At 45.8% G+C, this 17,807-nt stretch overlaps 1 protein-coding gene across 5 annotated transcripts in view; it reads left to right on the forward strand.

Annotated features, from left to right (window-relative positions):
* Positions 1-17,807, forward strand: part of FAM184A (family with sequence similarity 184 member A) — a 211,401-nt gene that overhangs the window by 134,649 nt on the left and 58,945 nt on the right. For all 5 annotated transcript variants that reach the window (XM_083176804.1, XM_083176800.1, XM_083176802.1 and 2 more), the window contains exons 9-10: positions 653-774; positions 7,533-7,683. In XM_083176804.1, the coding sequence (XP_083032930.1) occupies positions 653-774; positions 7,533-7,683 (273 nt within the window). The remainder of the gene's footprint in view (positions 1-652; positions 775-7,532; positions 7,684-17,807) is intronic.

Below are 17,807 nucleotides of genomic sequence, written 5' to 3' on the forward strand. Positions count from 1 at the left end.
ACCAAATGAACAAAAATAGAGGTCTCTGAACACCAACACCACTTAAGTGACCAAAGATCTAGCCTCACTGAAAGGGGCATTACACCATACTCGTCCTCCTGGACACTAGACCTTCCCTTGGACACTGGACCCTCTCTTCTACGGCCATTATCGTTCAGTGTTTCTCAAGGCTCTAATCTAGTCCACTGCTCTTCGTTCCATACACCTCTTTTTTTAGTTATCTGATTCATTCCTGCTGCTTCCAGGACCACATGTCCACCTACCACACTCAAATCTATTTCTCCTCTTCTAAGAGCAGCAGGTAACAATGTTTGTTTGGTTACTTCTCTGGCGGTATGTGGTTTGTGATTCACTGCTGGTGCTGATGCCTGGTTATTTTACTATGTGTCCTAGACTCTGGTGGTCATACTGTATGTCTTTTTGTGTCCACTGTTTATCTGGGAGCTTGTCTCACTCTAGACTTTGATTGACTCCAAAAGGTTTAAAGAGCAACCTTCATCTTGAGTACCTTGCCTGTTATAGTACTTACATGCCAGCCTTCCTGTGCTAATTGTGTCTGGGGCACTGCTTGATTCATGATCCTTGCTCCTGACTGCATTTTAAGAGCGAGAAACACTATAATTTACGTGAAATGTTCCATTTATTTCTGCAGGGAGAGCTAGAAAAGGAAAAACAGCATCATGAAACAGTGATTTCTGCCATGCGAGAAGAAGAGAGGCTGAAGATTGACAGGGTTGCACGTGATTTGGAACTAAAATGGACCGAGTCTCTTAGGTATTGTAAATGCAAAACTTCATAAATAAATATGTGTTAATATATAATAGTTGAGAATAGAAAGTGTGGCGAGCGCAGCGAGCCACCGAGCCCGAAGCGTGGCGAGCGCACGCGGATACCTTCACAGGTATCCGCGTCCCCTCGCAGGCTTCACAGGTATCCGCGTCCCCTCGCGGGGCTCGCTACGCCCGCCGCGCTTCGGGCTTTCTATTCTCAACTCCACGCCAACGTGGATAATGGGGGTATGAAAATGTCGGAGAACGCGTACCGCCGCCGCTCGCCACGCTTCAGGTTGACGTTGATCGTGGGGTGGCGTTAACAATTGGAGGGGCCATTTCACACTTCAGGGTGGCTATTTGGGGTCTGTGGGCAATTAAACATTGTTCCCTATGTAAAATCGGGTCAATTGGGCCATTTAACATTGTTCCCTATGTAAAATCACGGTAATCGCGTTGGTCGCATCGAATGCGTTTTTTGGCCGCCACACTTTCTATTCTCAACTCCACGCCGACGTGGATAGTGGGGGTATGAAAAAGTCGTAGGACGCGTACCGCCGCCGCTCGCCACGCTTCGGGTTGGCGTGGATAGTGGAATTAACAAGGTCGACAGCTGTTATGTCGACTAGTGTCATTGTGAACAGGTTTAGGAGTGTTTTGCACAGTGCACCCCTATGTACCCCTACACCCTACGAAATTTAGACGCATTAGCGTCTGAATCCTGATAACCCCCTTCTTAGCGGCTTGCAAGGACTCGGGATACAGATACTAAAGCGTCTAAATTGTAGCGTGTACATTACGCTACGCTGATAACGTAGCGCTGCGCTGAGAACAGCTAGAGTGGCACGCGCACACGCTACGCTGGTAACGTAGCGCTGAGAACAGCTAGAGCGGCACGCGCACAGAGTCTGGCAAGCTGCCAAGTTTCTAACAGAATGTGCTTGTATTTCTTGTGTGTTCCCCTTTATGGTGAAAACAAATGGATAAACATGATACCTCAAATTAATTAATAAAAACAAAACCATAGTTTAGCAAAAGTCGGACAAATGGGATGATATGGGATTTATAAAGCTTAATATCTTAAACAGCAAAAAACAGCAAAAAAGTCATTCATGAATTTTTCTTCTGAAATGAGTGAAGATGTACCTTGGAGTGCCCAATCATTTCACTACCATGTTTCAGGCTGTGTTTGAAAAATGTCAGGAGCTAGCCAAGTTGATTGCCTCTATGGCTGCTACAGCTGCAGCCCATGGAATACAGGGTTTGCGCATGGGCAGTACTGGTACTGATACTGCGTATGCGCCAGTCCTAGTGCCTGCCATCTGCAGTGTACAGGTGCAGGGATCATATTTTAGCTTCTATGGGCTGCTGCCACATGCGGTCGCTGGACCGGCAGGGACCAGAGGGGAAGAAGCAGTGGCAGTGGGGACCAGCAGTGACAGCAGCGGAGGGAGAGGGCGGCATCATGGCCCCAGTCCGACACCAAGGTAGGAACTACCACTGGAAATGACAAATGTATTTATCAGGCCGACAATGCCACCTGTCATTTTTCCAGGGTGACACTGGACTGGTATACAGAAAAATACCTTGTCACTGCACTTAAGGTGGAATGGCAAAATATACTGCCTGTTGTTGTCCAGGAACTTGTGGACAGTTTGCCAAGAAGGTTGTGTGTAGTAATCACTGACCTACAAAGTACTGACATCAGTAAAATATTTTTGATCACTTTTGTCTACACAATGGCCCTTATTCAGGTTGATTTGGTTGACCACAAATTTGCATGGGGGAACAATGTTTTGCGTATGCGCATACGCAGCAGCATTTATGCACATGTGTATACGCTGGGAGCGTGCAAACTTGGCACAAAACCTGTTCGCTGAGTGCACGCTCCCTGCCTTTTGAGCGGGGGATGGAGAGGGGCGTGGGGTGCTGGTCTAGGCCATTAGCATATATGAGCGTCCATGAAAACGCTGGGTGTACACATGCTAATGCTTTGCACGTGTGGGGAGTGGACAGCTGACATAACTGGATGTCAGCTGCCCGCCCAATTCCCTGGAAATCTACACGCATTTGTTTTTTTAATTAATATTACATCTTAGTTAGTGCAGGCACAGTGTGAGGCTTCCAGGGGAAGTTTCTTCACACTGACAGCGCCTCCTGTCAGCTCCCTGTGTGCTGAGAGACGCTGTCTGGTCTCTCAGCACAGCGCTTAAAACCGCATTACTAGTGAGGTTTCCTGGACCCTGGGGGACCCCGGAGCTGGCTCCCTGCATTGGGGGGGGGTCATGGCAGGCTGCCATCTTGGATGGGTTTAAAGCCTGTTACATGAGCTCAGCGCTGCTGGGCGATTCCATGTGGTCCCCATTGAAGGGGAGACACAGGAAATAGAAGAAATATTCAGCAGGAGCGGCTCACAGGGGGAAAAAGGCGCCAAATATTCTTCCTTCACTGTGCCCTTGCGCCCTTTCATCCCACACTGTGCGGAGCTGGAAGGTGATTTTTCCCTACAGACAGAGGGACAGGTTTCTTTTGAGGTGACGCCATCCCCGGTAACCACAGAGGGTCAGACAGCAGACAGTTAAGTACACTGGTATATATTGCCTTAGTACAATTGCCTGACAAAGTGCACTGTGTTAAAAATCATGACAGAAAGGTGAAATGCTGCTGTGTTGGGGCAAGAAACATCGGCCATGTTAATTAACTGCAGATTTTGCGGGTTAAAATTAACTGCTGAACAGATGGACCATGGGGATATTTGCCCTGCATGCAAATCTGTGCCCAGTGGGGCGCAAGCCTAGAGGGCTGAGAAACCAGAGCCTGTGTGGGCAGCTGCTCTGGGAAGATCTGTGTCTGCCTTAGTACATGCATTGAACAGACAGAGAGATGATTTGGTGAGATCTCCCAGGCCATTGTCATCCTCACAACCTTCTGTTGGTTCTATTCCTCACTCTCAGGGGGACCCTTCATTTATACAGGCAATGCAGGACACTGCTCACAGTGTGCATAAGATTAATGCTTTTATGGAGCAGTTTACTAAGGAGTCTGAGGTGTCTCCCAGACATCTTTTATCCACCCCACCTATACCTAATATAGACTCTGAGGAGGACGGGGAGTGTGTGGAAGACATGTCATGGGATCAGAGGGAAGAGATTGAATTCTTCTGTCCCTGGTGTTAGTGATTTAATTGTGGCTGTTAAGCAGGCATTACATTTATCTGAGGTGGATATGGCTCCACAACAGGGAGTGTTCAAGAGACAGCGCAGAGACGCAGTCAATTTTCATTCTGATGAAGGCATGCAGAAATTGCTCGGAGGGGCGTGGAAAACGCCCGATAAGAGACTCCTTATGCCCAAGAGGTTCTTGAGCCTGTACTCCATGCCAGAAGAGCATGTAAAATTGTGGGAAAAGGTCCCACTAGTAGATGCCCCGGTTGTTAGGCGGTCTAAAATTACCACTTTGCCTGTGCAAGGGGGCGCTGTATTTAAGGATCTGTTAGATAAGAAGTTAGAGGGTTGCTTAAAAGCAGTGTTTGAAGGTGTTGGGTTTACTCTCAGGCCTATTATTGCTTCTGCCTGGGTCTCTATGGCCATGATGGGGTGGGCAAATTCCCTGTGTGCTTTACTGCAGCTGGATTCTGAAGCATTTGCCTTGGCTGAAAATCTAAAGGCGGCGGCGGAATACACCTGTGAGTCTGGAGAAGAGGAAGTCAAAATGGCTTCTAAGGTGTCAGCCATTTCTGTGACGGCCAGGAGAGCTTTATGGCTTAAAGCATGGGATGCCGACAATGAATCCAAGAAGTCTCTTGAGGCTTTGGCTTTGAAAGGAGAGTTGCTTTTTGGCTCTGATTTGGAATCTCTCATTAAACAGGCAATGTGGGGAAAGAGTATGTTTCTTCCCATGCCGACAGCGAAACAGGGATCTTCCAGGTTTGCTGCTTTTCGCTCATCCTTTTGTCCCTCCTTTAGAGGGGGTGCTTCCTCCAGAGGACAGTCAGGTAGAGGAAGATTTGCGGCTGGAAAAGGTAAAGCTCCCAAGTCCCGTTTTGGTGCCTTCATAAAAAAGCAGGCTTCCCGGTCTGGAATCACCAGATGACTCTTGCTGTACCGGGACGTTTGGGCCCTGTCCGACCAGAACCCTTGGGTTCTCAATGTGGTTTCACAGGGATACAGGATCAAACTGAGGGGTGTTCCCCCAAGGAGGTTTCTGCCTACACCTTTACCCAGAAAGGCACGCTTAAGAAAGGTCCTTTTGGGGGCGGTGAGCTCTCTCCTGGAGATGGGTATGGTGGTTCCGGTGCAGCGGGAGGAAAGGAAGAAGGGGTTTTACTCCATTCTTTTCTTGGTGGCCAAACTGAACAACTCATTCAGACCAATTCTGAACTTAAAGTCCCTGAATCTCCACTTGTGAGTGGATCACTTCAGAATGGAATTTTTGAGAACAGTTCTCTTGAGTCTGGAGCCGGGAGAATTCCTAGCTTTGGTAGATATTCAAGACGCCTATTTGCACGTGCCTATATGTGAAGAACATCGGTCTTTGCTATGTTTCGCGATAGGCGATTTACACCTGCCGTTTCGTGCTCTTTCCTTTGGGCTGGTGATAGCTCCAAGGGTGTTCACAAAAATTATGGTGGTCATGGCAGCAGCACTCAGGCTCCGGGGAATTGTAATCAACCCATATTTGGACGACCTCTTGTTCAAAGCAGAGTCAGCAGAGAAGCTGCAGGAAAATCTGTCAGCTGCTATTCAGTTTCTGTAGAGCCATGGGTGGATTTTAAATCTGCCAAAGTCCCAGCTGTGTCCCACTCAGAGGCTTCAGTTTTTGGGAGTCATTCTGGATACGCATCTCCATCGAATGTTTCTTCCAGAAACAGAGGCCAGAGACATTTGTCAGTTAGTTTTGACCAATCTGCATCCATCATCCTGATAGCTCCAGATTGGCCGAGGAGGTCTTGGTACTCCAACATTCTGAGCGCTTCTGCCACTTTGGCCAGACTTACTCAGGCAAGGGCCCTTCCTTCATCAAGACCTAGCTCGGCTCAATTTGACGGCCTGGCTCTTTAAACCGCCGTCTTGAAAAAGAAGGGTTTCTCAGACGCAGTTATCCGAACCATGATTAGTGCACAGAAACCGGTTTCTGCAGCTAATTATTATAGGGTTTGGAAGACATACATTAGATGGTGTGAAAGACAGAAAGTTAACACTTCTAGATGTAAATCTCCAGACTTCTGGAATGTCTACAAGATGGATTTTCTTTGGGATTAAGCCTTCAATCATTGAAGGTGCAGTTGTCGGCCTTGTCCATTTTTTGTTTCAGAAGAGAGTGGCCTTGTTACCGGAGGTGCAAACCTTCCTCCAAGGGGTTACCCGTCTTAAGCCACCTTCTAGACAACCAGTGACTCCTTGGGATTTATCTTTGGTGTTATCGGTTCTTTAGAAACCACTGTTTGAACCATTACAGTTGGATGTCCTAAAGATTTCTTTCTTAGAAATTAACTTTTTTGTTGGCGATCGTGTCTGCAAGGCATATATCAGAGTTAGGGCTTGTCTTGCAAGTCTCAGTTTTTGGTGTTCCATGAGGATAGGGCTGTGTTGAGAACAGTTCCTAAGTTTTTTCCTAAAGTAGTTTCCTCTTTTCATTTAAACCAGGAGATTGTAATTCCGGTGTTTAGTCCTCCTGAGGAGGTCAGGAACAGGGACAGATTAAAGAACTTGGATGTGGTTCGCGCTTTCTGCATTTATGTGAACAGAGTGATGGAGTTTCGTAAAACTGACTTGTTATTGGTCTTGTATGATGTTCACAAGAGAGGCTGGCCAGCTTCAAAGCAGACCATTGCTCGAGGGTTAAGGTTGGTTATTGCCTTTGCCTACACTAAAGTAGGTAGACCAGTGTCCTCCAGAATTAATGCTCATACCACCAGGTCGGTTGCTGCCTCTTGGGCTATGCGCCACAGGGCTACGGCGGAACAAGTATGCAGGGCTGGTCCTCTGTTCACACTTTCACCAAATTCTACAGGTTCCATGAGTTCGCATCAGAGAAAAGGGGATTTTTGTAAGAACTTACCGTTCAAATCCCTTTACCTGAATCCATCCTGGTGACACAGTGATCCCTCCCTTATGCTCATTAAGTAATGCCGTTTCATGTGTTATAATTACTTGATTGTGCATATTAATATGTTAGGGCATTGTACTGAGTTAATGTATCCTAGTGTGCACTAGAAGTTGAACCGAGGAGTGCTGGGATGCAGAAGGGAGGAGCCTGCCTCTGAAAGCTTTAGCATAGGTGCCTGGCTCCTTCGGACCCTCCTACATCCCATGGTTAAGCTGTGTCACCAGGATAGATTCAGAGAAAGGATTTGAACGGTAAGTTCTTACAAAAATCCCCTTTTATATATATATATATATATATATATATATATATATTAGCAGAAGTATAGGCATCACTCTGGGTCTTGCATAGCAAACAAATGTGGGTTTGTTATGTGCTTAACGGTCTACGCCGTTTCGGGCATCTGCCCTTCGTTTGAGCCTGACGAAGGGCGGATGCCCGAAACGGTGCAGACCGTTAAGAACATAATAAACCCACGTTTGTTTGCTATGCAAGACCTAGAGTGACGCCTATTCTTCTGCTGCTCTCTGTGGGTAAAACATTGCTCACCAAGGAAGGCACCTGGGCAAGGTATCAAGTGAGTGTGAGGATTGCCGGACACACAGTGAAAACATATATACATTCTGATGTTTTAAATACTTTTTCTGTGGAATGCAGGCAAGAATGTAGCAAAGTACGAGAAGAGTTGAGGATACAACATGAGGAGGACAAGAAGTCTGCACTGGGTCAGCTCCTTCAGCTCAAGGAACGAGAAATGAACACAGCAAAGGATAGCTGGCAAAAGAAAGTAGATGATCTTCTTGACCAGGTACAGATATTGCTATTATTGTTGCACCATTGTATTAATAAGTACACTGAAGGCAATAAAATCAAAGATTATATAGATACACTATTGGTCTGAGTCTTTAGCTGGGAACCAGATCACACCATGGAATAATGGCTGTGGGCCAGTAGCAGGTCATAGGAGTGACGTTGTTCTGGCACTGGTTACATTCAGGCTATTTTGTGTTCCTGGAACAGACTGGTGAAACAGTGCTAGAAGTCTAATGGAGGAAACTGGGAGACTTGAGGTATTTCTTAAGGTCCATACACACTGGGCGACTATGCCCAGTGTGTATGGACAGCGATGATGTCAATTACCGCTGCGGGGAAAGCCGCTGAGTGCATACACACTGAGCGGCTTTACCCCTGCCCGGCGCCAACGAAGGGGGGAGAACGGCGTTGCATAGCGCAGAGCTATGCAAAGCCGTCCTGAAAGCCGCTCATCTGCTGGTATAACCAGCAGATAAATGGCTTTCCCGGCGATGTTCCAGGAGTGCGCAGCAGCGCTCACCGCTCATCACTGGGGCATACACACTGGGCGGCTTTGAGCTGAAAGCCGCTCAAACCTGCTGTTTTGAGCGACTTTCAGCTCAAAGTAGCCCAGAGTGTGTGGGCCTTTACATATGGAAAAGTAACAAGTACCAGTGGGACCGATGATATTTCTGTAGTATCTGGCTGGAACCGATGGTGGTTCAATATCTTGCTGGGATTGATGGTCAGACTTGAACTGATGGTCAGGCTGGAACCGATGGTCTGGCTAGAACCGATTCTTCAATAGGTGCTTCAATATTGGTCTGGAACCGATGGTCGCTCTGGAACTGATGGTTGGGTTTGAACCAGTGGTGCTTCCAAATTGGGCTAGGACCGATGGTCAGGCTGGAACCGATGGTGCTTCAATATGAGGCTAGAGTTGATGGTGCTCTGTGCTGAGTTTGGAAGACAAAAGTATATACAGTAGTGTCTGCTTATAATGGAGAATGGACTGTACAAAGTTAGCACAGCAGGTGCATATATTAGACTGAATTCGACAGAGCAAATTGAGTCAGGTTGGAACTGAGTGACACAGGAATCATGATATGGAACTAGGTAGTCCTTATAGCAATAACGTATGCAGAGTTATAAGGTATGATCTCATGAACTGTTGATATGCAGAAACAAGCAGGTAATGAACAGTGAAGATGGGATGTTGCCAATAGACACCAATCAGATTATGTATTTTATATCTTAGAAGGTGCTAAATAAATAAAAATTGATATCTGGTTGGTTGCTATGGATGACATCCCATCTTCAATATAACTCCCATTTTATTACTAAAGTTACCCCTGAGAACCCATTGCTAACACTGGATGCACAATGTTGAGACAAACAGGTAATGAGCACAGAAAATCTGCTGCAATAACTGGACAGACTAATGAGGTGAAGACTTTCTGAAATCAGTAGTCCCACAACTGCAGAGACATACTCAGGAAACAGGAACACTTCAGTAGACTCTGAAAAACAGGCAACAAAAGGATAATATAGCAACAAGACACAGAGGCCTAGTGCCAGGAAATGTAGTTCTGGGAAGTGATAGTTTGTCCAAGGTACCAGTAGTTAGTCAGTTCCTTCCTTATATACCCCTTGGCTTGTGAAGATTGGCAGATGGAGTCACCTGACCCCTGTGGATGCTGAGCTTGGAGCATAAGTTAGCTGACCAAACGTGTTGTGGCCCACGAATGAGTGTGGCAGCAAAACAATGGAGTACACTGCGTGGAATACAAAGAAAAAGAGAGAAAGAAGCAGCGCTGATATCTGACAATTAAATCAATGAAAAATATTTAATAACAATAAACAATAAAATTACATATTAAAAATTACGAAAAGTTAGATGTGGACCCAATTTATATAGTCACCAATTTGAGGAAATTTGTCCTGCACTGATCTTAGTAGATGGAATGAAATGGAGTCCTTATTAGCCACTTGATGGTATCCTGATGTTGTTTAGATGGACTCAATCGATGGCACAAGATGGAATTAGCCCACTCGGGAGTCCTCACTGCTGAGAGTGGTTAGGTGTCCAAGATGGAAAGGGCAAGGGACTTCCAAAGATGGTTGAATCCGATCAGATGATTGAGCAGGTGTGGGGATATTCCTTAGATGTGATGAAATTGATCTCAGACAAATTGGGTCCAGGAGGCTGAAGGCACCAACGCGTTTCGCAGTGCTACTGACTGCTTTATCAAGGCATAATTTTATCCCCGCCCCTCGCCGCAAAACTGCATTTTGTGCAGAATAGAAGGGGGTTGCCGGGGCTGCCTGGCCAATGCGGGAGGATTGCCCGCCTTCTTGGGAGGCCAGGAGGGGGACCTGATTTTCAACAACTTCCTCCATTGTGGACTGGATATCACAAGGTTCAAAGCATATATTACACTGGCAAAGCTGTAACTAGAGTCCACAGGAAAACTCACGGGACCTTTCGTGCAGCCTGTCAGCATTAGACAGCAGGCTTAATGAGCAGCACAGCTCCGTCTCTGTGTTCAGGACAACAGATTATTGCATCAGCAAACAGGCTACGCCCCTATGCGTTTCGTCATTCAACTTTGTCAGTGTGGTTAAAAAAAGAAATGGTGGTGGAGCGCTTAACTAAAAGATACACTGGTGATCAATTGGGTATCACAATATAATTCAAATTTAATAAGAATTTAAAAAATCATAATGATAAATAAACAATTAATACAATATAAAATAATCTCCTGTTTATAAAACACATAAACATTGAATGCACAAATAAGTTAATGTTGAAGGACAATGGAAATGATACTTAGTTGTTAGTCCCGCTGGTTCCTATTTATGCTCTGTCCTGATGGAATGATCTCCCATTTTGTGATCCAATTGGATATAAACTGGTATAGTGGGTGTCCATAAACCTTGCTGGAGACCCAAGATCTTTTATCCAGATAGGTGAAATCTCAGGTTCCCTTGTAATGAACAGATGGGTCTCTGATGATTCAGCAGGTGGTGGTGTCCCAGATAGAGTTAACCAGTTTAAAGATGTGGAGCATTTGTTAGTGTGGTTGCCTGCATGATGCTCTACAATACTTTAAACCACCATCAACCAATAAGGTGGTGTAAAACAATACAACATCAGGTTTACATAGTAGTGACCTCCCTGAGTCGCCTTCTTTCTCAAACAAATAACTAAGTGATTAAAAAGAATATATATATATATATATATATATATATGTGTGAACGGTCCACGGTGACCGGCACTCCCATGATGTCAACTCTGGCAATTTAGCACCCGGTGCCCTCCTTCCTGGAACAGCGTCCACTTAAACAGAGATGTATGGCAATGAAGGCAGCACTCGTATTTGCAAAAGTGAAAACATGCAATTTGGTACTCTTTACCTAGAAGGGCGCCCGTCGCGGGCATCGCATGTACATCGCATGCCATTATAATGGCATGCGATGCGACCGATGCGATGCCCGCGATTTTACATAGAAATACATGTAAAAATGTAAATCGCGTCGGTCGCATCGCATGCGACCAAAAAAATCGCATGCGATGCGACCGACGCGATTACCGCGATTTCCCATAGGGAACAATGTTAAATGTCCCAATTGACCCAATTTTCCATAGGGAACAATGTTAAATGGCCCACAGAGCCCAAATAGGCACCCTGAAGTGTGAAATGGCCCCCCCAATTGTTAACGCCACCCCACGATCAACGTGAACCCGAAGCGGGGCGAGCGCAGCGAGCCTGCGAGGGGCGGCGGTACGCGTCCTACGACCTTTTCATACCCCCACTATCCACGTCGGCGTGGAGTTGAGAATAGAAAGTGTGGCGAGCGCAGCGAGCCACCGAGCCCAAAGCGTGGCGAGCGCAGCGCGCCCCGCGAGGGGACGCGGATACCTTCACAGGTATCCGCGTCCCCTCGCGGGCTTCACAGGTGTCCGCGTCCGCTCACCACGCTTCGAGCTCGGTGGCTTGCTGCGCTCGTCACACTTTCTATTCTCAACTCCACGCCGACGTGTCGGTCTTGTACCTGCAATAAAATTGCACGTTTTTCACTTTTGCAAATACGAGTGCTGCCTTCATTGCCATATATATATATATATATATATATATATATATATATATATATATATATATATATATACAAATATATATACTGTGTTTCAGATTGCTGTGAAGCCCGAAGGGAAACGGGAAGTGTTGAAGGGTCCTAACATACTGTAAGTGCTTGTCTCTGTGGATTTACAGTACACAGAGAAGTCATTGAGAATTTGTGCAGCTTTCAGCGCACCTATACGATTAAAATGACTGAGATGGCTATGCAGTGTCCTGTGAATTGCGGCAGTTAGTCGCAAGGGGGGCGGGGCTTTGTGATATCTATACCAGACTCCCGCCTCTGTTAGGAGGCACCATTTGCACCTTCAACCTTGCACCTTACTAACCATTCCACACTCATGTCACGTGTGTTTAAAATAATAATGTTTTCAATATCCTTTTACTTTGAGCTTCTATTTAATTTGATATGACCACAATGAAACTTACCTTGGCCTGCATACAAATCTAAAATATGAAGAATTTACTAATTGAAGAAACATATGTCTTTTGCAGATATGGTATGTCAGCACTTACATATAATCTAATGCAGGATAATATATGTAGCAATAAGCAACTAGCATTGGAGACTAATGGCAAGTAAGCTGTAAATTAGTAAATTGCTCAAATACGCTAGACAGGATAGGTCCTGACAGCAGCAATGTGAATCCACAAGGGACGCAAGGCATGCTAACATAAAGTGCTCACATCCTCAAGTAGAGACCCAGCACCGATCAAATCCGCAATCACATTTTTTTAAGCAATATTTACATAGTGGCCCTTATTCTGGTTGCCTCTCAAGGCTCACAGATGACCCCCCCCCCCTTGCAAGCTGCGATCCCCTCGAACATCAAATGATTTCTCCAGCGCTCACAAATCTGAGACACCTCTGTGGTGTCTCATATCTGCGGACGCCCTGTGCAGGAAGTGGGCGGGCAGGTGATATCTGCTGACATCAGCTGCCCACCCACACCATCGGGGAATTATCATGAGAACACGCAGCTTTTTCATGGGAACGCCCATTAAAACATGGGTGTTCCCATGAGTGAATCCCCCCCAGTCTACCGCCCCAAGCCCCCAAGAATAATCTATACGCCATGGCCGATCGCACACAGCAGGCGCAAAAAAAACCGGTCCCCCCGTGCGAACGTGCAGGGGGGCAGTTTATACCAGAATCACCATCAGTGTGCCATCCATATTCTTACCACTGTAAATTATTTCTTTTTATTGCTTGGGTTAGAAGGATTGCATGCTCTGCAATCCTTGTAACAATTGCACTGTGCAGCAGTTTGTACAGTGCAATGTTGCACTGCATTGGCATACAGTTCCATTAGGTTATTAATATAATGGGTCTAACTCACTCTCATTATGCTCAATGGTGGCATTCTGTGCACATGACCCATTCTGCCCGTGCGCTGTGCAGGTCCTGTGATGACAGTTCAGAACAGCGAATGGCGGGAGGGGGGACAAAGGAGAGGGAAGAGTCTAGATTGACCATCAGGCAGCAGACGTGAGGAAAAAAATTAGAATTTTCCAGGGAGACTGGGGGTTAGCCGGTCTCTCAGAGACCCCGGCGCTATATATATAAAAAAATAGTGAAAAGATAGGGGGGTATACACTGCGCTGTCACTGACTGGAATAAATTTGTAATAATATCTAATAGATGGGTTTTAATCACGTTGTGCACAATGATGGAGGACACGCTGTAAGTAGCAAAAATATTTTATATATATATAAAGACAAAAATAATAATAACAGGTAGGTAGGTAATAAACAGAGATTGGATGGTAAAAATACACAAAACATTAATATTATACTGATATCAGTGTTAAAAATATATATCACAGTGGATAAAAAGCAGACTTGTGGAGATTCCTTAATTGCTGGCGTCCCAGCTAAAAGTAGATGAAGCAATGATGTTAATTCAGAGATGGCCGCTAAGCACACATATTAGATTAGTATTCTGTAGCAGCAGTAGAAAAGTTAGTAAGCCGAACAACCTGGTTTTAGCAAGTGGGCTAACAAGCAACAATTCATGCAGGTGTTTGGCACTTGTGCCTGCGGGTTAGTATCAGCAGGAAAAAGCACGGTTAGTGATATGCTTACTCAAACGGAGTGCCAGAATGTCGCTTTGTGGAGAGATGTAAGTAACGTCCACTGGTGGAATAAGCGTGGGGATAGTACCTCCGTGATGGTTGGAAAGTCTGTGCGGCTGAGAATTGACTCTGCTGTGTGCGGCTTCTGAATAGAGATGTAGCGCTCAGCTCCACGGTGCCTGTGGAGACGGAGCTGCTGGCCGGATGTAGATGCGGCTTGATGCGGCCAGTCTCTGAGTGAGGGCTGAAGTCAGAATCTCGTCTGCTGGTAGCACTGGCGGAAGTGGGGCAACGCGTTTCGTCTCTTGCAAACTGGAGACGTTTTCAAGAACAGCGAATGGCAGGAGGGGGGACAAAGGAGAGGGAAGAGTCTAGATTGACCATCAGGCAGCAGATGTGAGGAACTATACAAGTAGTGGTGTTGGTAACAGTGATAAAGAGGTTGGGAGTGTAGTTTTGGCTATGTTGCGTTTGTATACACACTAGGAGATTTTGAGCTCAAAATCTCCTAGTGTGTATGGCCGGATGAAGAACGGTGAACGCTGTTTTGTGCTCCCGCATCATAGCAGGCCGAGTGAATAACTTTTCACAGTCTACTACTATGAAAAGTGGTTCACCCAGACCATGCCCCTTCCCCTGGAAAATCACTGGCCCAAGGGGAAAATCACTCCGTGTGCAATTTATCGGCCATGACTTTCACATCACCACTCGGTGTACACACTGGGCAGAAATGCCTAGTATGTATGCACCTTAAGAAAGAGCATAGATACCCATGAGGAGATGTAGTAGAGTCAGATGGAATCCTTAGAGATGAGGTGAGGTTGAGATCAGGGGCCTTATTCTAGTTCACTCTTTCTGACAAAATCCTTCTTAGATGGACAAAACCATGTGCACTGTAGGGGGCAGATGTAACATGTGCAGAGAAAATTAGATTTGGGTGAGTTATTTTGTTTCTGTGCAGGGTAAATACTGGCTGCTTTATTTTTACACTGCAATATAGATCTCAAGGTGCGTATACACGGGGGGAGATATATTGCTCAGCAATATATTGCTAGTAATACATTGCTGAGTAATATATTGCTCAGTGTCTCCTTTTCATCAGCGACCAGAGATGGTCGCTGATGAGAAGGAACCTCTGACGGGGGAGCCACAGAGGTAATCAGCTGGTCACAGGAGCAAGCTCCTGCGACCAGCGATTAGAACGGGGATGAAAACAGGAGCGCGCACCCGGCCATTTATCTCCTGGGCACACTCCCATCACTGGCAATATGGTCGTCTGCGACCATATTTCTAGCGATATCAGCCCCTATCGCCCCGTGTGTACACAGCTTCACTTTGAAGTAAAACCTCACCCAAATCTAATTCTCTGCACTAGTAACATCTGCCCCACCTGCAGTGCACATGGTTTTGTCCATCTAAGAAGGAATTTTTCAGAAAGAGTGAACCAAAATAACCCCCGAGGAGAGGGAGAGGGAGAGATGAGTGTTAGCAGAGGTGATACTGGAAACTGACGGAACTGGTGAGATCTCCCAGGGAGAAGGTGAACAGAAAAAATAGCAGGGGGCCAAGGAAAGTAGCTCTGTGCATGCACACAGTGTTAGTTACTTTCTAGAGACTGCAGGAGAGGGCTCATAAGATCACTGGTGTAAATAAACCAACAAGACCAAAGTTCCCTGCCACCAACTCCAGCAGTAATGGATGTAACGTGGCACCTTTCCATTGCACGCTACAAGTAAGGGATTGTTTGGGGCTATATACTAACTAACTGGGCCTCAAGTCTGCACACCAACCTCAGCCCTTGATCTTGTGCCAGGTGTTGTTGCTCCAACTCTGGCAGCCTTATACACTAATGCATAGGTTCCCAAACGCGGTCCTCAAGGCACCCCAACGGTCCAGGTATTAAGTATATAAGTATATCCATGCTTGGCCACAGGTGACTTAATTAGTAACTCAGTCAGTCTGATTTAACCATCTGTGCTGAGCCATGGATATACTTAAAACCTGGAATGTGTGGGTGCCTTGAGGACCGCGTTTGGGAACCTCTGCACTATGTATGTATAATGTATGTTTACAACTTCTATAACCAGATATTGTAAATGCCACCAGAATTTATTTACACAAGTGTGAAGTTGGCAATAATAAACTAGTAATTAAACACTACTGCCCTCCTCTACCCAATGCAAATGTACAAAGATAACAATACCAATAAAATGAATGCTTGTAAAATATCTAACACCCACAGCAAATTCTATGCGACTTCTGGGAGGTAAGAAATCACATCCAATCCCCCTGTAAGCCGCCCGGCAGCTTCCCGGGGGCTCACATGCGATTTGGCACTTGATGTGCCCTTTTTTAAATGCGAAACATCGCATTCCAGTTAGCACATATAAAGAGTCCTGGGGAGCTGCAGCAGCGACCGCAGATTTATTTGTCTGTTTCTTTTTCTTTTTTTTTTTATTCTCCTGCCCTCCGCCCGCTGCTTGGAGGTCAGACCTAGATATCCATGTGTGCCAGCAGTGCAGCACCAATGGCACACACCTACAGATAGAATTGGATGTTATACTGTACATCACCCACAATGGTCCACTAATGAGTTTATCTTATAATATGCAGGTTCGACCTTCGAATCTGACGCGATGTGCACAAGGCCACACATTGGATTGGATGTCATAAACATGCAATTTAAGCCGATTTCACCAGATTTCTTGGCCCGATCAGCCGGAATCGGGTGAAATTGGGCCCAAATTGCACAGTGTAAAGAGGCTTGAAGGGATATTAATCTTTCTGGAATGGGTAAAATTACCTTCAGTCTATGGGCCAGATGTATCAAGCTTCAAAAAGTGATACAATGGAGTGATAAACACTCAGCCCATCAGCTCCTGGCTGACATTTTTCAAACCGAGTCTGTGACATGGGAGATAGCAGCCGATTGGCTGGTGGTTTATCACTCTCCATTTTATCACATTTTGAAGCTTGATACATCTGGCCCTATGTGTATAAGGGGTATCATATATAATAAAAGGCTAATGCTTCTCCTCGCGCTGGTGACTACTAGAATGCAGCCAACATACTAATGTAAATGTTGTTCCAGTCGGGCGCACACATCCACCAGTGCTGACATTACTGTTATGGTGTTTTGTCTTTTTGACGGGCTTGTAACTAGTAAAAGACATAAAGTACTGTAAATGCATTCTGGGGGGGACATGCCATATACAGTATAGACTGCCTGTAAAACCCCTTATAAATGACTTGGCAACATTTCACCAAAAATTCACTTATACAATTCATATGCTGTCTATACCATTTTCCCACCATTAACACACCATTAAGTCCATAGTGTGTCCCATATGCACCCCACTGGTCCCCTGGAATGAGCATACTGTGCAAACAAGTAGTTTGTAATCTATCCACATCCAAAAAAGAGGGTCTGTGACACTTCCTATTTCTGTTATGTTTCTTTCCTAATTATAACTATGGGACAGAAACCCACTTTTAACGGCCAGGCCTCTAAAACATCAGCCAAGTGGTGCCCTATTTCTATAAGGGTGCCGGATGACTCACCGACAGTTGGCATTCCAACGATTGTTTCTCTGACATCGGAATCACAACTGTCAGGAGCCCAACAGTCGGAATAATGACTTACATGGGCTATTTTTCCTCAAGGGGGTCCACGACCCCCATAGAAGAAGAGTGGAATAGGTGGCGAGCGCATCCCTTTGTGCCCCTGACGGTCGGGATTCCGATGTTGGAGAAATTACCATCAGAATCCCAACTGTTGGAAACTTATACCATACACCAGGGTTGACCAAACCTATCCTCAAGATCTACCAACAGTTCATGTGTTGCAGGCAACCTGTGGAACTATAGTAGGAATGAATGCAGCAGGTTTGACAATGTGACAGTTAGTAATGACTACAGCTGTGCAC

The sequence above is a fragment of the Crinia signifera genome, chromosome 3, assembly GCF_055691185.1.
Source record: "Crinia signifera chromosome 3, ASM5569118v1, whole genome shotgun sequence".
NCBI lineage: Eukaryota > Metazoa > Chordata > Amphibia > Anura > Myobatrachidae > Crinia > Crinia signifera.